The sequence below is a fragment of the Rhinatrema bivittatum genome, chromosome 16 (genome assembly GCF_901001135.1).
Source record: "Rhinatrema bivittatum chromosome 16, aRhiBiv1.1, whole genome shotgun sequence".
Lineage (NCBI taxonomy): Eukaryota > Metazoa > Chordata > Amphibia > Gymnophiona > Rhinatrematidae > Rhinatrema > Rhinatrema bivittatum.
This window is the reverse complement of record NC_042630.1, coordinates 24,581,351-24,604,223: the sequence shown is the minus strand read 5'-3', so window position 1 is coordinate 24,604,223 and position 22,873 is coordinate 24,581,351. Positions and strand designations below refer to the sequence as shown.

Here is a 22,873-nt window from a genome sequence, read left to right as displayed (position 1 = left end):
TTATCCCATTGCCTTTTCACTTGATTCAGTTTCTGCTGTTCTAGCTGAAGTTCTTTGTTAAACCATTTTTGTAAGCTTTACAGTTTATTATAGAAAATGGTTAAAATCAACGAGGCTGTGAGGGAAAGAGTCAAGTGTTAAGTAAGATTTAAAGCAGCCTCAGAAAAGTGAGATTTTAGACTGGATTTGAATAAGGAGGAGGAGGTCAGCTTTTATGTCAGGCAATGACATCAGGAGGGGCTTTGTATGCAGAACGCAATGCCATTAATGCAGCTGAGGTTAAAGATATTCAGCATTTGCTAAGCAAGCATGTCCTCCTTAACACCAGAAGAAGCTGGGGGGTAACACAACGAAAACTCCGATGAGCAAATACTGAACTACACTTAAAACCCTGACCCCGAATAAATCACCTATGTAGGTAAGCTGCAGTCCAAACTCTAGGAAGTTTTTGTCAAGTTTCTGTTGGCCTTGTTCCCTAAAGTTTTTGAACTGAGTGGGGTAGGAGGAGAGCGATTTACTGCCTTCGATGCTAGAGGCCAGTATATCGGCAACTCCAAAGGAGGGAAAGGATCCAGCCAGTCGTGGGTCATCTAATCTCATTGTTAACGACGTAAAAATATTAGCGGTCCAGTTGTCTAAAGGATTAACGGGCTTAGTCCATAGTGAGCAAGCTGGATTTGTGGGAAAACAAGCCTCAGTGAGTGATATGAAGTTATTGGATTTGATTTGACTAAATATGTCTAAAAAGTGCCAAATGGAGCCGCTCAGCTTCGACGTTTGAGAAGATAGGAAGCAAGGACTGTGTCCTAAATTGGATGAACTGACAATTTAGGTGTCCTAGGGCATGTGTTGAGGTTAATGAGGGGATTTTATGTAATTTTTAGGCTAGAGAAGGACTGGGCAGGGTTGTCCACACCCTTCCCCTTTTAGTTATGTTATCAGCTGAACAACTCAAACAGAATAAAGAAATAAATAGGATTACAGGAAAGAACAGAGGATACAAGGGAAGTGTTGCCTCACAAATTTGCTACTTTTTTTTGAGGGCATAATTAAACATAGATAAAAGTAAGCCAGTTGATATAGTGTATTTGGATTTCCAGAAAACATTTGTCAAAGTCCCTCATGAGATATTCTTAGGAAATTAAAAAGCCATGGGATAGGTGGTAGTGCCTTATTTTGGATTGCCAACTGGTTAAAAGATAGAAAACAGAGAGTAGGGTTAATGGCAAATTTTCCCAATGGAAAACTCTGAATAGTGGAGGGCCCAGGGATCTGTTCAGGGGCCACTGCTTTTTAATATATTTATAAATGACCTGGAAATGGGAACAACAAGTGAGGTGATCAAATTTGCCAATGACACAAAGTTATTCAAAGTTGTTAAATCATAAAAGGATTGTGAGAAATTGCAAGAGGACATTGCAAAACTGGGAGACTGGGCATGTAAATGGCAAATGATATTTAATGTAGACAAGTGGAAAGTGATATACTTTAGAGAAGAGTAACCCAAATTATAGCTACACGATGCAAGGTTCCACATTAGGAGTCACCACTCAGGAAAAGGATCTAGGTGTCATCGTTGAAAATACATTGAAATCTTCTGCTCAGCAAATAGAATGCTAGGGATTATTAGGAAAAGAATGGAGAATAAAACAGAGATTATCATAATGCCTCTATATCGCTCCATGGTGCAACCTCATCTTGAGTATTGTGTGTGGTTCTGGTCGCCACATCTCAAAGAGATGATATAGCAGAATTAGAAAAGCTAAGGAGAAGGGCGACCAAAATGATAAAGGGGATGGAACAGCTCCCCTATGAGGAAAGACTAAAGAGGTGAGGACTCTTCAGCTTGGAGAAGAGATGGCTGAGAGGAGATATGATAAAGATCTATAAAATAATGAGTGGAATGGAACGAGTAAAATGTTTACTCTTTCAAAAAGTACAAAGACCAGGGGGGACACAATGAAGTTACTGGGTAATACATTTCAAACCAATAAGAGAAAATATTTTTTACTCAATGCATAATTAAGTTCTAGAATTCATTGCTAGAGGATGTGGTGAAAGATATTAGTATAGCTGTGTTTAAAAAAAGTTTTGGACAAGTTCCTGGAGGAAAAGTCTATTAACCATTAATAAGGTGGAGCTGCAGAAATCCAGTTCTTATCCCTGGGATAAGCAGCTTGGAATCTATCTACCCCTTGGGATCTCACCAGATACTTGTTACCTAGCTTAGTCTTTGTTGGAAACAGGATAGTGGACTTGATGGACCCTTGGTCTGACCCAGCATGGCAAGCCTTATGGTCTAAGGTTAGACATTTTGCAAATGATGTACTCCTGATAGTATCCAATCTAGTGATGGGAATATATTTTAAAGGTTAAATATTTAAATGATATGGAGAAGGGTGAGGGGTAGCATTCTTTTTAAAAATATATATCTGCGCAGAAAGGCAGTGTGATGTTAGAGGTATCCGGAAATGCACAGCAGGAAGCTTAAACTCACTTACTTCCACCTGACCTTGCAGCAGAGGTTTTATTAAAGGATTAAAGTGAGACTAAAACACAAAGATTTTACTTGCTGTTTAATATTTTACATCCATAATCCAAACCCAACATATCCCTGCCAGATCTTATAAAGGAGCTTCAAAGCATCATGATTTAAGATTAAATATATGAAGACAGACTTTTACTATAAATCTGTCTAAACAGGTGCAACATAAATTGGAGGAGAATTTGCAATTCATTGGTCAGAAGCCACAGTGATCAGAATTGCTACTAAGGAAAAGGCACCTTTGCTGCAAATTACTCTCAGATACTAAAACAAATCACATGGGAGCTAGAGGTTTGGGCTAAATATCGTGCCCACAGTGAATTCTTTATCAGTCATTGCCAAGTTGTAGTCCAAAAAAAATATCCTTAAGATACAGAAGAAAATATTCAATTTCATTTGGAGAAGACTACCCCTAAAAGTAGTTAGAAGCCATTTTGTGCAATGGCTGATGGGGTGGCTGGGGGTTTCCAAACATTGTATGGTGCTGTAATGTCTGTCAAGTTAAAGCTGTGGTAGACTGATATCAATCAATGAGCAACTGGAAATGGGTAGTTTACACCTCTTGTCTCTGGCCTCTGCTTCCCATGGGCTAATGCACTATAATCCTCTGTTTTGAGCAGGGTTATTATCACCCAAGTTTGTTGACTGGGGAAAAAAAGGTTTAGTAGCAGTTGAAACATAATAGACCTATGCAATTACGCTTGCGTGTGGATTAGGCATGTCTTTTATGCAGAAGGAAATCAAGGCTGCATTTCTAAAACCTGTAACCACAGAAAAGACAAATCTTGCCTTGGATGGTATAAGGAGATTAATTTCCAAGAGCTGTAGCATACAGAGAGAGAGGGCAAAAAAGGGGCATACATTTGTATCTGCATGATCAAAAGATATGGGCTGCATATTAATGGAAGGACATTGGGAAGCTGATGATTAAAAAAACAAAAACAGTGAGAAAGTCCTCAATCTCTACCTTGGTCCTGGAGAATGCCTACAAAGTCCTATAAAGATGATTCCTTAGGCATGCTTCTAAATTTGGAGAGGTTGTGACTTCATAGGGAGCATGGTACACATCTGCTGGAGTTGTGTCAAAAATCAAACATTCTGGGGAGAAGTCCAGATGAGTATTTTAAAAATGCTTTATGTTGATATCTCATTTGTCAGGTGTTACAGGGGCTTTCCCCCAACAAGAAGGCGAGAGATGTTGATCAGCAGTGTCTCAGAAGTAAACTCACAATGCACAGCACCCAGGTGGTGTCTTCACCCAACACCACAGCTGTTTCCCACATGTTCAGCCCGCAGGTGCAGGCTGCGACTGGGGCTTGATGGTCTTGGAGTACTTGGGGGCGTTGGTAGGTTGTATAGATCAGGAATCTGGCAAGGATCCAAAGTCAATTGTGAATCAGGAGTTGAGCAGGAATTAAGGGGCCAGTTGGACAGCATTTCTACAGGCAAGGCCTCAGAAGACTGGACCAGCGAGGGTATCTCAAGCAAAGTCTCCTTATATACAGCTTTCAGTCCTAAAAAATGTTACTTAGTACAACCGCACACTTTTTCCCACCTCAATTATTGTTGTTCTGCGCTTATACAATCTTGTATATAACCTGTGTACATATCAATTGTTCCTCGTACCCCTGTACATAGCTTCTCCTTATGTATCCACTCTCCTTATGTATCCACTCTCACACTCCCCTTCCTTTGTCTCGTCTACCCCTACCCCTCCCTCCCTTATTTACCTTATTTATCTTATTTTTCTAGTTAATTGCTATGTTACTGCGTTTATGTTACACACTGTTCCTTGTAAAGGCCTTGCCTATATATCCTTTGGTTGTAAGTTATCTGTAAACTGGCACAATGTGCAAACGGTTGCCGGTATATAAAACAAAATAAATAAATAAAATAAAATAGGGCATACACCCAAAGCTGGTCCAATCGGGAGCTTCCAGGGACATAGACCTCCCCTGTCAGGTAGCCTACGTTTCTACTAAGGTGTTCCAAGATCAGCCTGCCTGTGGCTAATCCTGAGGGTATGCGATCCAAACCCCAAGGTTTGCTGGTTCGAGATCTGCGTTCACCCTAAAAATTATATCGTAGGCGTCTGTCCCTGGAGTTAGCCCGCAATTAGGTAAATGGTAAATACATACATAAATTTCTTATTTCCATATGATCCTGCTAGACCAGTCCAGATGTGTGGATTTATAGTGCCCTACCAGTAAATAGAGACAGAAAACTACAAACTCCTTCCAGTAATCTTCACTGCAGAAGGCTGGAGAAAAGAGATTGACCTGCTGACTGGTGTTTCCTAAAGAAGTTGATGATTCATGCTACATAATGGCGATTTTTTCATTAAATGATGGCGATACTTTAACAAATGTACAATGTAAAGATAATATGTCCTGTAATTACCATGTAAACCGATGTGATAAGCCTTATTGAATGTTGGTATAAAAAAAACAAATAAAATAAAGAAAAATGAATCTGATTTCCCAGGAGACATGGGCTCTATCTTTTAAGACCAAAGAGCTTCCGAGAGATCATGCAGCCAGCAGTGATGATGGTCATTAATGGAGGATGCCGCTTCTCATCCAGGATCGCTTATTACCAAAAACCGTAAATTCCAGGAACTGAAGATGTAGTCTGAAGCAAGCAGATGGTTTCAGAACAGTTTTAAAGTAATTTCAGGTAAGAAATGGTCAAACAACTGTGAACTTTTTAACTAGAGCAGAAGAGCCAAACACAGTTTTACTAAAGCTTCAGTCTATTGATTAACAAGGTTATCCCAGGTCTCTCTTCACTTTACCAACTCCGTACAGCAAGAGGGCACTTCAGCTGTGATTCATATTTAAAATCTTTGGAAACTGCAAGAGGAGGATGGAAATCGGTGAGGCATGCGTTTGATTTGTGCATGGAGCTAAAGTTATAATGATGGGTGAATTTGGGTTGCAGAACAGGTAAAGAGGACAGAGGAATACATTTACTTCTCCACCTATGGTGAAAGGAAACTTAGCATATGAGTCTCAAGGCCAATGTTTGCCCATTTTCAGAAGCGGAGGGGAGTAACTTTGATTCCAGAAGTTTCTGTGTTTTAGTTTCTCTGCAAGGCGTTGGTCATTAATGTAGCGCGTTAGGGAACTGGGATATTGTAACAGTTCTATGTCCATAGCGCTGATTCTTCTGCACTAGGACAGGTCCTCGAGAGTTGTAGCCTAGTAAATGGTTGCAAATAAAGACCACCTTGGCCCATCCAGTCTGCCCAATTCTATCATTGTCTTTTTGGGTGGTGAGTGCCACTGCTGCTAGGGTTCAGCCATCGCTCCTTGCAGGTTTTCCCAGCTTAACTTCAGTGCACATCTTGGCATTCCTCACAAAATGGTGAAAGGTGCACTTGGCTCAGTTGATGGAATTGCGGTCCTAAAAAGACTAATGTTCCAATGCCGACACTTTCACCTGAGCGGGCTGCCTCAGGGAATAGTCTTTGCCGCTAGTGCATTCGGTTTTTTAAGCCTGACAGAAACAATCTGCCATTTTGCCTTCACCATTGAAGTGTTTAAGCAGTCAAATGTAGTTGAAAATTTTTAAAGAAAAAAAGGAATATAGAAAAGTTTTTAATTCAATAAAATTTATGGATGTGCACTGAAGTTATGCTGCTATTAATTTTGGAGGTTTTGGGTTTTTTTATGACTAATGATTTTGCCCCTGTAACCGATTTCACAAGGCATTTGCCTACGGATTGGCATCTGAAGTCTTTTTCCTCCATTTTTAATATCATTATAAATATTTGCCCAAATTTTGCACAAACAACTTTAAAATGTAACACAGCAATTGAATATGATGTGCATCTGAAATAGAGACAAATCACTTGAAAACATTTTGTACTGGGTAGAAGTCCTAGGGATAACACAGGCATCCACGAGGCCAGGCTGTCTGCAGTCTGCAAATGGTAGAATCGAACAGTAGCTGGGTCTGCCTGGCAGGCTGCGTATTCTTTAATAACTTGAATTCTCAGAGACGCAGGCACTCCCACAGCTGGGTCTGCCTGGCAGGCTGCACATGGGAGAGCGTGTCTTGGAGAAAACTTAAGTGGGTATCTTGTATGCTCTACCAAAAGGTGGCGTACAAAAGAGGAAGACAAGAAAGCCAGTCCTGGATAAGACGAAATCTTGCAGGTGGTCCCATTCTGTGGCTGGCAGCTGGGATGTGGTCTTGGCAGTGTGGACAGAATCACTGGACAGACTGGGGGCTCTTTTTCTGCTATCATTTACTGTGTTACTAGGAAATGTGGTTTCTGATCAAACCTGGATGAGGGCACTCTTTTTAGTAAGACCTATTTGTACAGCTAGCAATAAGCAATGAGATATCAGTTAAAATATCCCTCTCTGAGCCAAGAGACTTGGGGTTGGGTGGGTGCGAGCTGGGGATGCAGTGTATGTAAATTCTCGCCAGTTTGCTGTGTCACGTTTAGCAGTAACTAAAGTGACTACCAAAGATTAACCAGGAAGGGGCAAATATGCAGAGAAGGATGAATACCTAACAGTTGAAGGAGGGCTGAGGGAATCGTCTTCCAATCCCATCCACTCCCACTCTCCTTCAAGGTTCTGTCTTCCAGCGCCCCGCCCTCATGGGCAGCCCTCCTGCCTCCTGAGTGCTGCCACCAGTCTGATCAGGGAGGCTGGTGAGACTTCTCTGAACTTTCATCAGCACGGCTGCAGTAAAACAGACCCCCATCTGTTACTTGAGCTTCCTCCTATGAGCCAGCTGTGGCCATTTTTTTTTTTTTCCTGAGATTCATAAGGAAAGCAGCAACTAGCAAAAAGCTCTGGATGACTTCACAACATGCAAGATGAATGCAAAAGCTGAAATTTGTGCACTTTTAATATTGCTAATCCCGGGGATTCGATTTTAACTTGATAAGTTTTGCCTACTGCATTTGGGAGAAGATTTGTGTCCGTTCACCCTAGAAGTCCCGAAGCAGTCCACAAGAGATGCTTGAAGCATTGTGGAGGACGCTGGTTTTATAAATGGGAATATACGTCAGCGTAAAGCAGAATCTCAGAGTCGGTATCCAGCACAGCCCTCCTTTGATGAGATGTCGCACTGTTTCAGTGGCTAGTCTGCTTGGCAAGTTGAATTCTTGGGTGGCATTTGATATTCATGAGTTGTTCTTAGTTGCATGATACAATGATACTGTGTTGTTGTCACGATGGATGCATAGTGGGTTACTGTCAGTATAAAACATGGATTTTGGAGCATCCACAGCATGGTACATGGGTGCTGGATTAACACATGGGTGTTGATCTAGCTTTAGCATGGTACGGGGCGAGGGTGGGTAAGAGGAAGAGGGCATGTCTAGCATGGTATGTGGCAGCTAAGTTCTTGGCATATTTAACTTGTAGTGGGCTGCCGTTTTGCATAAAATAATTGGAACCTTATATTACAACTGGCGATTTGTGTCTCCTCCTGTGAATTCCAATGCTCAGAGATAAAATTAACTTTTACCCTAGGAAAAACCATGGCCTCCTGGTTTATAACTGATGGAACGCAGTAGCAGATGGAAAGACTGCTGCCAGGTCCTGGTTTATCCCCAAAGCTCTCCCAGGTCTCCACAAGGCCTTGTTAATGCTAGTGTGAGGGTCTTTCTAGACAAATTGGGCTTTACTCTCCGCGGAAAAATGCAAATAAGGGGGTGGAGGGGTCCTTCGGTATGAAAGCCACCAGCGGGGGATCTCTCAAGGGGTTTGCTTTGCCCGTACCATGACGGGGATGAACCCTGAGCGTGAGCCAGGGCTTGATCTCAGTCTCTTAAATGTACCGCTCGGTGGAGTTCGTGCAGCCTATTGGGATGATGTTGGCAATCGAGCTGGTGGAATGCAGGAGACCAGGGGACTGGTCCTGTGAGCTTCTGCCACGTTCCCCTGGACTCTGATTACATCTGGTGCTACCGGGTGATCTTCTCTCACTCCATCCATTGTACAGCGTAGTGGCTTGGTCCTTCTGTTAGCAATGCTGATCTTGCTTTATGTGATCCGTGAATGGGAGATCCCGTGGCGTGAATCACAGGCACGAAGGTGGCCTGTTACTGTTATCAGCTGTTACCTTTGGACGCCAAGCATCTATTTCTTGGTACCTTAACTCTCTCTCACCTCTCATGTCCCTTCCTTTATCTCCTGCTGTACCTCACTCTCTCCACTGCTTTCTCTTTTCCCTGAAGCTCTCTTTGATAATAGGAATGCAAAGATAATATATTCTTTTCTTCTGTTGGAGGCAGGCTAAGTATGACCTTCACTGGCTTTGCTCAGAAATCTGCATCTGGATATTAATAATCACAGGTGAAGCAGCTGCTCAGAGGCTCAGACTTGTACTGGTTATCTGCCTTTCCATTGGATAGGACTTACTGGGCAGGATAAGCAGGGAGAAGACTCTTCCAGTTGTCCACACGCACACTGTTGAGAGCCAGTTCTAATATGGCCAAGGTTCCCACACTAGACCAAGCCAGGCCCCTGCTGCGAATCGAAAATGCCACTGTTCGGCAGTGCCTGGCTGAGTTCCTGGGGGTGTTTCTGCTGATCGTAAGTACCAGCTCTTTTATTCAGTTTATCAGCGAAAGCAGAAAATGTTAGCTGTAGGAGGAAAAGACCAATCAGCACAGGTTGGCTAAGCCCCGAATGAAGGCAAGTGTAACTTTTAAGTACCTGAATTGGCTTTTCATCTCTACAGACCTGAGCATAAAATGAGGAAAGCTGTGTGTGGGGAAATCTCATAACTGGAATAGCAGGGGCAACTGCAGGGCAGGAGTGAGGTGCATTGGTAGAGCTGTGTGTGGGGGTCTCAGTACTGGAATAGCTGGGGGAGTTCTTCAGGGCAGGAGTGAGGTGCATTGGCAGAGCTATGTGTGGGGTCTCAGTACTGGAATAGCAGGGGGTGCTGCAGGGCAGGAGTGAGGTGCATTGGCAGAGCTGTGTGTGTGTGGGGGGGTCCTCAGTACTGGAATAGCAGAATGAGTGCAGGGTAGGAGTGAGGGGCATTGGCAGAGCTGTGTGTGGGGTCTCAGTTCTGGGCTAGCAGGGGATGCTGCAGGGCAGGAGTGAGATGCATTGGCAGAGCTGTGTGTAGGGGTCTCAGTACTTGATAGCAGGGGATGCTGCAGGGCAGGAGTGAGATGCATTGGCAGAGCTGTGTGTAGGGGTCTCAGTACTGGAATAGCAGGGGATGCTGCAGGGCAGGAGAGGGGCTTTGGCAGAGCTGTGTGTGGGGGGGGGTCTCAGAACTGGAATAGCAGGGGATGCTGCAGGGCAGGAGTGAGGTGCATTGGCAGAGCTATGTGTGGGGGTCTCAGTACTGGAATAGCAGGGATGCTGCAGAGCAGGAGTGAGGTGCATTGGCAGAGCTGTGTGTGGGGTTCTCAGTACTGGAATAGCAGGGGATGCTGCAGGGCAGGAGTGAGATGCATTGGCAGAGCTGTGTGTGGAGGTCTCAGTACTGGAATAGCAGGGGGTGCTGCAGGGCAGGAGTGAGGTGCATTGGCAGAGCTGTGTGTGGGGGTCTCAGTGCTGGAATAATATACTTTCTCTTGCAGACATAAATAGCTCTAGCTGTCTTCTGTAGAAGATTCTTAGGATGTTGTAATAAAAGGTCTCAGAACCTGTCTAACGAATACAGCCACACTTTTTAGTCTGAAGCTTTTTTTTATTTGGTCCTCCTAGCGCTCTCTCTCTCTCGTGTTTTTGTCACGTTCTGGGTGTCTGCTCATTCTTTTTCTCTCACACTGTTCCTGCTCTTATCTTTTTCTTCATCTTGCTCTTCTGTGTTTGTATCATTGTATTTTCTCCTGTTCCTCGTCTCGCTCTCTCCTGCCGTGGTCGTGACCTCTCTCCTCCTGCTGAGCCATGTGCTGCCCTGGCTGCAGTCTCATTGCGGCTGTCCCAAAGCAAGCCTGGGACACCTGGAGCTTCCCTACCCCCACCCCCACCCCCCTTCCCAGACTCGGTTGTGTCCCAGGCTTCTGGAGAAGGTAAAGCAGAGATGCCCACTCACCCTGTAATGAGCTTAGATACAAAAATACCTTCATTCTTCTTATCTCTTCCATAATATACTGCTGGACAGAGGCAATCTGCCTTCTATCCCACCACTACCACCCGCAGCGAGATTTCCAAGGAATAGGAAATGCTACAGCACAATGAAAAAAAAGAGCGTGCGTGGGCGAATGTAAGGGAGCCTGCATGTATATGTAAAAGACATTCTATGTGTGTGTGTCTTTAAAGGATATTCTGTATGTGTTTGTGTAAGATATATCATGGGTGTGTTTCTGTTTGTAAATAGGGGATAGTCTCTGTGTGGGTAGGTAAAAAATATTGTGTGTGTGCAAGGGAGATTGCGCGCGCTTGTGTGTGTGTGTGTGTGTGAATAGTTTAAGAAAAAGAAGGCAATTTTTAGATGTGTGAGAGTATTTGCAAAGTCCTCAAGGACTCTTCCCTGATGGCCTGCATCAGTTCTCACACCTAAGGTTTGAACGTCTGCTAAAAGAAAATAAGGGGCATGGAACGGCTCCCCTATGAGGAAAGGCTGAAGAGGTTAGGGCTGCTGAGGGGGGGATATGATAGAGATGTTTAAAATCATGAGAGGACTAGAACAGGTAAAGGTGAAACAGCTGTTTACTCTTTCAGATAATACTAAAACAAGAGGACACTCCATGAAACTTAACAACCAGCAGATAGAAAATAAATCAGAGAAAGTAGGTGGTGAAAGCAGTTGGTGGTTGGGTTTAAAAAGGGATTAGACAAGCTCCTGGAGGAAAGGTATATAAATGAATGAAGAGAGGGTGGCTTGCGGGAAAGACAGCTACTACCTGGAGATAATACCCTTATTCAATAAACATAAACATGGTTAATGTGACTCCAACATTGCTCTATGCTTCAACAGCAAGAGGAAATGTGGAAAAAAGGATTTGCATTCACAAAAAAGCGGGGAGTAGCTTGCTTGTTACGGCGGTTACTATCCCAAACCAAAAATGCCTGATACTTCACTTTCAATGCATATCCATATTCAGTGTAGCTCTTTGCTTCAACGGCAGGGAATGAAGAAAAGATTATTTTATATTCAGACAACAACCAACAAGGACTGATTACATAGTCTGGGTAAACAAATAAGTAGGGATGTAGCTTGCTTGTTACGGCGGTTACTACCCCGAATCAAGCCTGATAGTTCACTTTCAATACATATACAGAGTAGCTCTCTGCTTCAACGGCAGGGGGAATGAAGAAAAGTGGATTTATATTCAGATAACCAACAAGGACTGAATTGCACAGGCTGGGTAAACAAATAAGCGTGGGAGTAGCTTGCTTATTGCGGTGGTTACTACCCCTAACCAATTAAGCTAGATACTTTACTTAGAAGCAGTTCCAGCACTGCTCTCTACATTAATGGTGGGGTGGAAGGGAAATAGAACCAAAAGGTTACTAAAGGCCAAGAGTAACAGATAAGTATGAGAGAGAGAAAAAAAAAATTGTGAAAGCTTGCTGGGCAGGCTGGATGGGCCGCTTGGTTTTCTTCTGCTGTCATTTCTTTGTTTCATTATTAGCCAGGTAGAATTAGGGAAGTCCCTGCTTTTGGGAAGAAGGACTGGATATATTGTATGGGGTCTTGTGGCTGTTGTCAGAGACAGGATGTGGGCTTGATGGACCTTTGGTCTGGCCCAGAAGGGCAACTCTTATGTTCTGAAGTCTCTTGGCATTTCCTTTGGAGGAACTCTGAGGCACGACAGGGAGGGTAGAGCTGAGTACTTGGGGTGGATGGGCAGACTGGAGAGGCCCTCGTGTTTCTGTCTTACACATTTTTCTTCAGACTTTGCATGTATATTTTTTAAAGCCAGAAGTATATGGGTAAGCTTCTGCCCAATTCTACCTCCTCGGTGCGGCTCAAGCGACAATGAACAGGACCTTCGGGCACAGCAGGTGTATAACACTCTTTTATTTGCAGAAGTTTCCTTTTGAGAGTGACCTTCTTACAGACGCAGAGGGTGGAGGTCGGATGGGTCCTGGGATAATAAAGCCGACACAGCACTCCTCAGCTCTGACTTCTTATTCCCCAGCTAATCACCATTGGTGCAACGGCTCAAAGCGTGACCAGCTTTGACAGGAAGGGTGGCTACTTCCCCATGTGCCTGGCAGGAGCCCTTGCTGTTACCATGGCAATTTATGTCTCAGGAGGAGTCTCAGGTGGGTGTTTCCTGATCTCGAATTTAGAAGAGACCCTGTCCCGTGTGCTGTTCAGGTTTCCCACATCCGGGGGGAGGGGATGGGGGGACTCTGGAGGTGATGTAAGGGTGTGGGGAGGAGGGATAGCAGCAATAGGAGGGAGGTATGATGAGGGGGATCCTGGAGGTGATGCGTATGGGGGGGAGATAGTAGAGGGTGTATGTAGGGGAGAGAATTAGAGGGGGACCCTGGAGGTGATATAAGGATATAGGAAGGAGTTATGAGGAGAGAGCAATGATGAGGGGGACCCTGAAGGTGATGTCTGGGGTGGAGAAGTGATGTAGCAGGGATAGTGGAGGGGGTATGTAGGGGAGAGCAGTAGAAAGGGACCCTGAAGGTGATGTGTGAGGAGGAGAGGGTGGAGAGGTGACGTAGCAGGGATAGTGGAGGGTGTATGTAGGGGAGAGCGCAGTAGAAAGGGACCCTGAAGGTGATGTGTGAGGAGGAGAGGGTGGAGAGGTGACGTAGCAGGGATAGTGGAGGGTGTATGTAGGGGAGAGCAGTAGAAAGGGACCCTGAAGGTGATGTGTGAGGAGGAGAGGGTGGAGAGGTGACGTAGCAGGGATAGTGGAGGGTGTATGTAGGGGAGAGCAGTAGAGAGGGACCCTGAAGGTGATGTGTGAGGAGGAGAGGGTGGAGAGGTGATGTAGCAGGGATAGTGGAGGGGGTATGTAGGGGAGAGTAGTAGAGAGGGACCCTGAAGGTGATGTGTGAGTAGGAGAGGTGACGTAGCAGGGATAGTGGAGGGTGTATGTAGGGGAGAGCAGTAGAAAGGGACCCTGAAGGTGATGTGTGAGGAGGAGAGGGTGGAGAGGTGACGTAGCAGGGATAGTGGAGGGTGTATGTAGGGGAGAGCAGTAGAAAGGGACCCTGAAGGTGATGTGTGAGGAGGAGAGGGTGGAGAGGTGACGTAGCAGGGATAGTGGAGGGTGTATGGAGGGGAGAGTAGTAGAGAGGGACCCTGAAGGTGATGTGTGAGGAGGAGAGGGTGGAGAGGTGACGTAGCAGGGATAGTGGAGGGTGTATGTAGGGGAGAGCAGTAGAGAGGGACCCTGAAGGTGATGTGTGAGGAGGAGAGGGTGGAGAGGTGACGTAGCAGGGATAGTGGAGGGTGTATGTAGGGGAGAGCAGTAGAGAGGGACCCTGAAGGTGATGTGTGAGGAGGAGAGGGTGGAGAGGTGACGTAGCAGGGATAGTGGAGGGTGTATGTAGGGGAGAGCAGTAGAGAGGGACCCTGAAGGTGATGTGTGAGGAGGAGAGGGTGGAGAGGTGACGTAGCAGGGATAGTGGAGGGTGTATGTAGGGGAGAGTAGTAGAGAGGGACCCTGAAGGTGATGTGTGAGGAGGAGAGGGTGGAGAGGTGACGTAGCAGGGATAGTGGAGGGTGTATGTAGGGGAGAGCAGTAGAAAGGGACCCTGAAGGTGATGTGTGAGGAGGAGAGGGTGGAGAGGTGACGTAGCAGGGATAGTGGAGGGTGTATGTAGGGGAGAGTAGTAGAGAGGGACCCTGAAGGTGATGTGTGAGGAGGAGAGGGTGGAGAGGTGACGTAGCAGGGATAGTGGAGGGTGTATGTAGGGGAGAGTAGTAGAGAGGGACCCTGAAGGTGATGTGTGAGGAGGAGAGGGTGGAGAGGTGACGTAGCAGGGATAGTGGAGGGTGTATGTAGGGGAGAGCAGTAGAGAGGGACCCTGAAGGTGATGTGTGAGGAGGAGAGGGTGGAGAGGTGACGTAGCAGGGATAGTGGAGGGTGTATGTAGGGGAGAGTAGTAGAGAGGGACCCTGAAGGTGATGTGTGAGGAGGAGAGGGTGGAGAGTGTATGTAGAGGAGAGCAGCGACAGGGAAGCTGCAGGCGGCATTTCTAGTTTTCTAGGCATTGGATATGTGATTCAGGGGACCCAATGTTCCTCCTGATGCAAGCCTTCGTGTATAAGATAACACTGACGGGGTTTCACTGCATTTTTGGATTGTGCCAGCAATGTGCAGTGTTGGAGCTCCAGTTGATTAAAATGTGTTGAAAGTTAGGGCAGTGAATTTGCCCCCCCCGGTGCTGGATATGGGAATGGGAGTGTGGTCCCCACTTACCTCTCTCGCTCTCTGCTGGTGCTTTTTTTTTTTTTTTTTTTTTTCAGGGGGCCACCTGAACCCTGCCTACTCTCTGAGCCTGTGCCTGCTGGGGCGCTTCCAGTGGACAAAGCTACCCTTGTTCTTTCTTGTCCAGACTTCGGCAGCCTTTCTCGCTGCAGCGGGGGCCTACGCCCTGTATTACGGTAAAAGGAGCCCGCGGACTCTCTCTCGCCCCCGCTCCGTACTGCTGGGCGGCGGGGCTGGCAGTTCCTAGGACTTTCGGGCTCTCGCTGGCACTCTAACCCAACTTCTGTGTTGCAGATGCGATCCACAACTATTGCAGTGGGAATCTGACTGTCACTGGTCCCCGGGAAACTGCCTCCATTTTTGCCACCTACCCTGCCAGTTACCTCTCAGCTTGGAATGGATTCCTGGATCAGGTGCGTGTGGTTCAACGCTCACCTCCACCCCCTCTTCTGTCTGATGGGTTTTGCATTGAGTGACAGAAGGTGGGCTTCTTGGTAATGACACTTTTGGGGGATGATGATTTGCAGTACTCCAGTGCCTCCTGCTGGTCAGTCAGAGAGCTGCAAATACAGTAACCTGTAAAGGTTTTAGCAGAAAGGCAGGCGCTCATGTAGCTGGGTCTGTCCGAGAGGCTTTGTGCACCTCCTGTTAACCGAGTGGACTGTGTGCTGTGCTTTGGTGGTGGCGGGGGGACGTAGCAGGCTGGATGCTCAGGGTCCAGCCCTGTTGATGATGGTGGCTGTTTTGAATTCTTGTGGGACCTTGTGGTTGGATGTGGGAGAAGAGAGATGCTGGATGTGAAATAAGGAGGATCCTGCATGCTCGGTTACCCAAGAAGCTGACAAAATCCTTTGTAGAGAAAGTGATCTCTTACTGTCAGCAGGGCTACATCCTATCCACCAGGAATAACTGGGAGACTGCATGAATTAGTTGTATTTTCTGCCATCCTGTACTAAGCCACTAACTGGTTAATTTAAAAAAACCTGCCGAGTGGGAAAACACTGGGCAAGCTTTCCTCTTATCTTCAGCTGCGTTCCAATCAAACCTCACCAGCTAGGAAAATTTCCTAAATCTGGTGCCTGGCTAGATACAGAATGCTGTTTTTGCGCTCAGATATAACTGTGTAACTTATTCTGACAATCCGCATAACACGCTGAGCACATTTATCCAGTTAAATGGAGCCATTCAGAGGGCATTAGGTTTAACCAGCTAGCCTGCAAAGGCCTCGATCTATAAAGTGTGCTGAAATTGTCTGTAAACTTTACTCTCTTCAGCAAGCAGTTTTGCATGCAATAAATGTGCACACAGTCCAGGGTAGAACTGTGTGTAGAAATTAGTATGCCCCCAACTAAATCCTTTGTTAATGAGAGCAGAGCGGCAGGGAAGCTTAACACTCCTGGTCAGAACTGTGCTCTAGGTTTTCTCTGTCTCCATCTGCTGGCAGGGAGGCAAAACGCAAGGATCTGGAGTGATCTGCAGTATCCCAGGAATGAAAATTTACAGGTAAGAACCAATTTTCCTTTACAGGTCCTGGCACCAGAACCCCTGCCTCTGCCCATAGACCGCTATTAGCCCTGGAAACTTTAATCCACCTCTGGTCCGAGCATTTGAGAAAAGGCCTAGCAGTAACCCACCCACTGTAAGGGATGGCTGTAGTATTTATCTGGACCACCCTGGCAGGACAAGAAGAAGGTGAAATGTAATAAATGCAGTCTTATCTGCTACTTTCCTGTCCTTGAGCAGGGCCAGATCAGTCCAGGAGCCTCCCGGCCTTCCTGCCTTCAGGCTCACTGTTGGGAGTTTAGCCTTTGTTGCTGAAGGGTATCTGTGTGTATACAGTTAATGTTCCTTACGCTTTAAAGCACTCTTAGGCTTCTTGGTAGTCAGTCTCTCTGTGCTGTTTGTCTGTCTGCAAAGCCCCCTGGTTAATGGGATACTGGGAGGAGTTCAGTATAAGCTTGTTACAGAAAATACTGAGGCCAGCACGGGACCCTATCAAAGCAGGAAGGTAGTATTCAAGATTAGATATCATCTTTATACTCAGAAGACATTATTTGTGCATAGAAAATGTTTTCTCTGCATAAATCATGCTTTATGCACCTTTTTTGTAAACTCCCGCTGCATTCGTCTACTTACTGCATCAGAAGGGAACCCAATTTTTACTGCAGGAGTAAAGAAAATGGAGCTCCTTTTCAAACCATACCCCAGTATTACCATAGATGTGTTTAGTCGCACAGCCGAGCCTCAAGTGGAGGCAGAAGGAAAGGAAGCCAGTGGATGACGTGCATGAGGATCCTTGGGGGTTCTTTAGGTTGAGGACCTCAGCCCCCGTGCTTAAGGTTTAGTCTGTACTTAATGGGGTAGAAATCTGTTAGAGTATCCTTTTTCTATTGTGGATATGTGCTGGGCTCCTTCTTCCTGGTGGCAGCTGAACCGGGTTTTTGCCTTGCAGGTGATTGGAACCGCCACCCTCCTGCTCAGCATCCTGAGTTTGGTGGACTCCAAGAACAAGCCTGTCCCAAAAGGCCTGGAGCCCGTGGTTGTGGGCATGGTGGTTCTCTCCATTGGCCTTTCGATGGGCTCCAACTGTGGTTACCCCATCAACCCAGCCCGGGACCTGGGGCCCAGACTTTTCACGTGGCTGGCTGGCTGGGGCCCGGAGGTTTTCAGGTTGGTAATAAAACGTCTTTAATAAACAGGATTCAAGGGAAGAAGGTAAACAAATTCCGTAACCCAAATACATCCAGATGAAACGTTTGCATACTGGAACTCTCTCGTTCACTTTTCAAACACTAGTAACTCTGACACTGTAGAAGCCTTCACCGATTTAAGATGCCAGAATACTCGGCCCTGCTATGACTGTAAATGAGGAGCTGGTATACAGGTGCCAAGTACAGAACTAGAAGCTTTATCTTAATTTGTTATACCTGCTCTGGAGAGACTCAGGCCCATAAAAGCTGTCGACCACTTCCTGCCAAGGAGGTGTTAATTTCTTCTCTGCCTGTTCGCTGACTCTTAATGTCTGTGCTCTTTGTCTTCCAGTGCTGGCAATAACTGGTGGTGGATACCTATAGTGGCACCGTTAGTAGGCGCTGTTATTGGGTCAACTTTGTATGAGCTGATGATCGAGTTCCACCATCCGGAAACCCAGAGTGAGCTGACGGACGCCGGCAAGGAGAGCCACTGCTTGGAGGCAGAGAAGGGACGGCCTCCTGTGGAGGCCATAAAAGCTGGAGAAGTGCCAGTTTTCACCATTGACACATACATGGAGGGCTTCATGCAAAGGGAGGGACACAGGAAGAAAGTTATAAGTCACAGGCTGTGACAGCAGTTACCCTCGCCCTCAGTGAATGACACCTTAGTCCATCCCATGCTGCTGCCAGCAAAAGGAGCCAACGCAAGGCCACATCTCATCATCAGTAACGCGTCTTTGCATGTCCTGAACTATCCGCGGCAAACTCTCCCCCAGGGATCCTGACAGCGGTCTCGGCTGCTCAGCTGAGGGGTTCCCAGAACGACAGGCAGGGCTCAGGAGCGGCCCAGGTGGTGGTGGTGGAGGATGTGCCGTTGCTGTCGAATACTTTTGAGAGTTTGCAGAGGGGAAAGCTTCCAGCAAATACACAGAGATTGTCAGCAAGACTGGAGCAGTATTTTTCTTAGCCCTTTAGTGCCTGACAGCTAATTTGTCGTTAGTAATTTCGATGTTGTTCTGTGGATATTTCAAATATGTTTTAGCTCTGAGCTCACAGGATTGCTGCAGCACAATGCAATTTGCCTACAGAACCCATACAGCACCTTCCACAATGCTGTGTTCTCCATAGATTAAACACATCCCACCATGTAGTGTGCCAACAAGACCTTAAAAACACCACCACCTACCATGCCCTGCTTACCCAGCCTTCTGTCCCTTGTGGGTTCTGGTTGTCTAAAGCCCGAGTTCTTCCCAAAGAGGACTTGGATGAATGTTTTCTAATGAGGCTTCCATGACATTTAAAGACGACGTATTCCTTACCCAACTCGCTTCCAAACATTGGGATCTGGTTAAGTGAGCATTTATAGTGTGAACGTTTAATGTTAACATAAGAACTCACCAGTGAGGAACGGAGTGAGACAATCACACTTACAGTGCACAGCTCCAAAAGGAAACGTGTGATAAGACTTTAAAAAGCTGCCCAAAATTGCAAAATACACTGGAAGAATTTCTCAGGGAGCCATTTATTCAGGGCCCTTCAAAACCGAAACAATTCTAGTAGGGTACAGTCCCCCTGACACTGGCCACATCAGGAGGGAGCCAGAGGGAAATCCTCGCGCCTATACAGGAAAGAATGAGTGTATCAGATCCGCAGCGATGCTAAGCGATTTCTCGGCTAGTTTAATGCCAAGAGATGGATTCCTGAGCTCCAATCGGGCGATGGAGCAGCTCTCTCCATCACCCGATTGCGGATAATACAAAATTATTCAGAGTAGTTAAATCACAAGCAGACTGTGATACATTACAGGAGGACCTTGCAAGACTGGAAGATTGGGCATCCAAATGGCAGATGAAATTTAATGTGGACAAGTGCAAGGTGATGCATATAGGGAAAAATAACCCTTGCTGTAGTTACATGATGTTAGGTTCCATATTAGGAGCTACCACCCAAGAAAGAGATCTAGGCATCCTAGTGGATAATACTTAAAATCATCGGCTCAGTGTGCTGCAGCAGTCAAAAAAGCAAATAGAATGTTAGGAATTATTAGGAAGGGAATGGTTAATAAAACAGAAAATGTCATAATGCCTCTATATCGCTCCATGGTGAGACTGCACCTTGAATACTGTGTACAATTCTGGTCGCCGCATCTCAAAAAAGATATAGTTGTGCTGGAGAAGGTACAGAGAAGGGCAACCAAAATGATAAAGGGGATGGAATAGCTCCCCTGTGAGGAAAGGCTGAAGAGGTTAGGGCTGTTCAGCTTGGAAAAGAGACGGCTGAGGGGGGGATATGATAGAGACCTTTAAGATCATGAGAGGTCTTGAACGAGTAGATGTGAATCGGTTATTTACACTTTTGAATAATAGAAAGACTAGGGGGCCTTCCATGAAGTTAGCAAGTAGCACATTTAAGACTAATCGGAGAAAAATATTTCACTCAACGCACAATAAAGCTCTGGAATTTGTTGCCAGAGGATGTGGTTAGTGCAGTTAGTGTAGCTGGGTTCAAAAAAGGTTTGGATAAGTTCTTGGAGGAGAAGTCCATTAACGGCTATTAATCAAGTTTACTTAGGGAATAGCCACTGCTATTAATTGCATCAGCAGCATGGGATCTTCTTAGTGTTTGGGTAATTGCCAGGTTCTTGTGACTTGGTTTGGCCTCTGTTGGAAACAGGATGCTGGGCTTGATGGACCCTTGGTCTGACCCAGCATGGCAATTTGCTATGTTCTTATGTTCTCTCTTTTTCAGTGCCCTTTTGTTGCCTGTCTCAATTCACACTATTTTATCTCACTGCAGTCTGGATTACATCCTGTGCTTCTGCTTGGCAAGCTCCTTTCTGATGCTAAGGATTGGATTGGTAGCTTTACCCGTGTTTCAATAGGCCACTTCTGGAGCGGGACTAGAACCCGATTGGATACAGCGCTTTTTGGTGCGGTTTGTCTAGAAGTTTACCCGGGTATCGTATGCTGTGTTTCCGAGTTATAAATCCTGAGAATGCCGAGTCTTTTTCTAAGGGGTATGTGTTGGTTTTCTGACTAGTGTTTCTTTTACGTGCATGTTCATACTATGTATACTCACACAGCTGTAGATGCTTAGCAGTGCTGTAGTCACTTCTGTTCTGATACACTCATTGTTTCCTTTATAGACGATGCAGCCCATCCGGCAAAACATGGCCCATGTTAGGGGACTAGACTGTTGAATTGTTTCTCTGTTTTTAAGCACTATGAATAAAAGGCTCCTTTAGAAATTCAAGTGTGTTTTGCAATTTTGAGAAGCTTTTTTAAATTTCACCACACATTCCTCTGCATTCTGGCAAGCCAGTCCACACAAGTGCTGTCACCAGTAGATGGTGGACATGTAGACTGTTTCTGTGGATGTAGGCCTCTCAGGATCCAGATGGGCTAGGGTGCTCTTGAGGTGATAGCAAAGGCTTCCTCCCTCAATTGACCTAAGCCCATTCGCACAACCAGGTGCAGGGGAAAGTCAGAAGGTTAAGGCCTCTACTGGGTCATACCAAGGATTACAAGTACCTGGCAAATACCCAAACAGTAAATAGATCCCATGCTGCTTATATCAAGTGATAAGTAATAGTTATTCCCTAAAGTTTACATGGTTAATAACAGTTTAATAAACTTCTTCAGGAACTCGTCCAAACATTTTTAAACCCAGTTATGTTAACTTCTTTAACCACATCCTCTGGCAATGAATTCCAGAGCTTAATTGTGCATTGAGTGTAAAACAATTTTCTCCAATTTTGTTTTAAATGTGCTACTTGCTAATTCATGGAGTGCCCCCTAATCCTTGATTTATCTGAGAGTAAATAACAGATTCAAATTTAGCCATTCTAGTCCTCCAATGCTTTTATAGACTTCTAACATATCCCCCCTCAGCTGTCTCTTCTCCAAGCTGAACAGCCCTAACCTCTTTAGCCTTTCCTCATAGGGGAGCTGTTCCATGCCCTTTATCATTTTGGTTACTCTTCTCTAGTGCAACTATATCTTTAAGTTGTGGCAACCAGAATTGCACACAGTGTTCAAGGTGCGGTTTCACCATGGAACGATACAGGGGCATTATGACATTCTCTATTTTATTCACCATTCCCTTCCTAATAATTCCTAACATTGTTTGCTTTTTTTTGACTGCTGCAGCACACTGAGCTGACGATTTCAAAGTATTATCCACTATGACACCCAGATCTTTTTCCTGAGTGGTAACTCTTAACATGAAACCTAATATCACTATAGCATGGGTTATTGTTCCCTATGTGCATCACCCTGCACTTGTCTACAATAAATTTCACCTGCTATTTGGATGCTCAATCTTCCAGTCTCGCAAGGTCATCCTGCAATTTATCACTATCCGTGTGTGAGTTAACTACTTGGAATAATTTTGTATCATCTGTAAAATTTGATCACTTCACTTGTTGATCCCCTTTCCACATCATTTATAAATATATTGAAAAGCACTGGTCCAAGGACAGATCTCTTATTTAAAAAGGACTTATTGCCCATGCCCTTTGACATTCAGGGCAGGTTACAATAAAACAATAATAAAATGAACAAAGAGGTGGTTAATACAAATAAACAGTACAAAGCCTGGATTTTAAAGCCTGCGTAAAGATGAGGTTAGAGAAGGCATGTATTGGGTAGCAATGCAAGGGTTTGGAAGGTTATTTAAGACTGACACATCTTTGAAGGCTTGACTGAACAGATGGTGGTTTAAGCCTGTCCTAAACTCCTTTGGATTGGCAGTGGGACAGAATTCCATATTAGTGGACCAATGACAGAAAATACCCATTCACGAGTTACCCTCTCCTAGAACCACTAGGCTTGCAGTATTTCAAGAAGGAACTGATTTTTTTTACCTCAAGCTACGAGAGGGAACATAAAACATCCCTGAGGCACTCCACTGTTTACCCTTCTCCACTGAGAAAACTGAGTATTTAATCCTATTCTCTGTTTCCTGTCTTTTATCCAGTTTGCAATCCATGAAAGACATCGCCTCCTATCCCATGACTTTTTAGTTTTCTTAGAAGCCTCTCAAGAGGGACTTTGTCAAATGCCTTCTGGTGGTGCATTTGGATTTTCAGTTCACCTTTATCCACATGTTTATTTGTTCCTTCAAAAAAAAATGTAGATCTGTGAGGCAAATCCATGCTGGCTGTATCCCATTAAACCATGTCTATCTACATGTTCTGTGTGTTTATTCTTTATAGTAGGTTCCATGATTTTTCCTGGCACGGAAGTCAGGATCATCAGTCTATAGTTTCCCAGATCAGTCCTTGGAACCCTTTTTAAA

The 22,873-nt window shown here is 45.3% G+C and overlaps 1 protein-coding gene across 1 annotated transcript; it reads left to right on the top strand.

Annotated features, from left to right (window-relative positions):
* The first annotated feature begins 7,206 nt into the window (after positions 1-7,206).
* AQP10 (aquaporin 10) lies at positions 7,207-19,420 on the top strand. The gene is made up of 6 exons (XM_029581757.1): positions 7,207-9,105; positions 12,624-12,750; positions 14,921-15,058; positions 15,177-15,295; positions 17,335-17,552; positions 17,925-19,420. Exons 1-6 carry the CDS (start codon positions 9,001-9,003, stop codon positions 18,205-18,207), a joined length of 990 nt encoding a protein of 329 aa, XP_029437617.1. The 5' UTR covers positions 7,207-9,000; the 3' UTR covers positions 18,208-19,420.
* The last annotated feature ends 3,453 nt before the right edge of the window (positions 19,421-22,873 follow it).

Excerpts from the sequence above, each read along its gene's own strand:
- AQP10 (XM_029581757.1), top strand. The coding sequence starts at position 9,001 with ATGGCCAAGGTTCCCACACTAGACCAAGCCAGGCCCCTGCTGCGAATC. Across the intron at positions 12,751-14,920 it reads TGTCTCAGGAGGAGTCTCAG|GGGGCCACCTGAACCCTGCC; the intron begins GTGGGTGTTTCC and ends TTTTTTTTTCAG. Across the intron at positions 15,059-15,176 it reads GGCCTACGCCCTGTATTACG|ATGCGATCCACAACTATTGC; the intron begins GTAAAAGGAGCC and ends TCTGTGTTGCAG.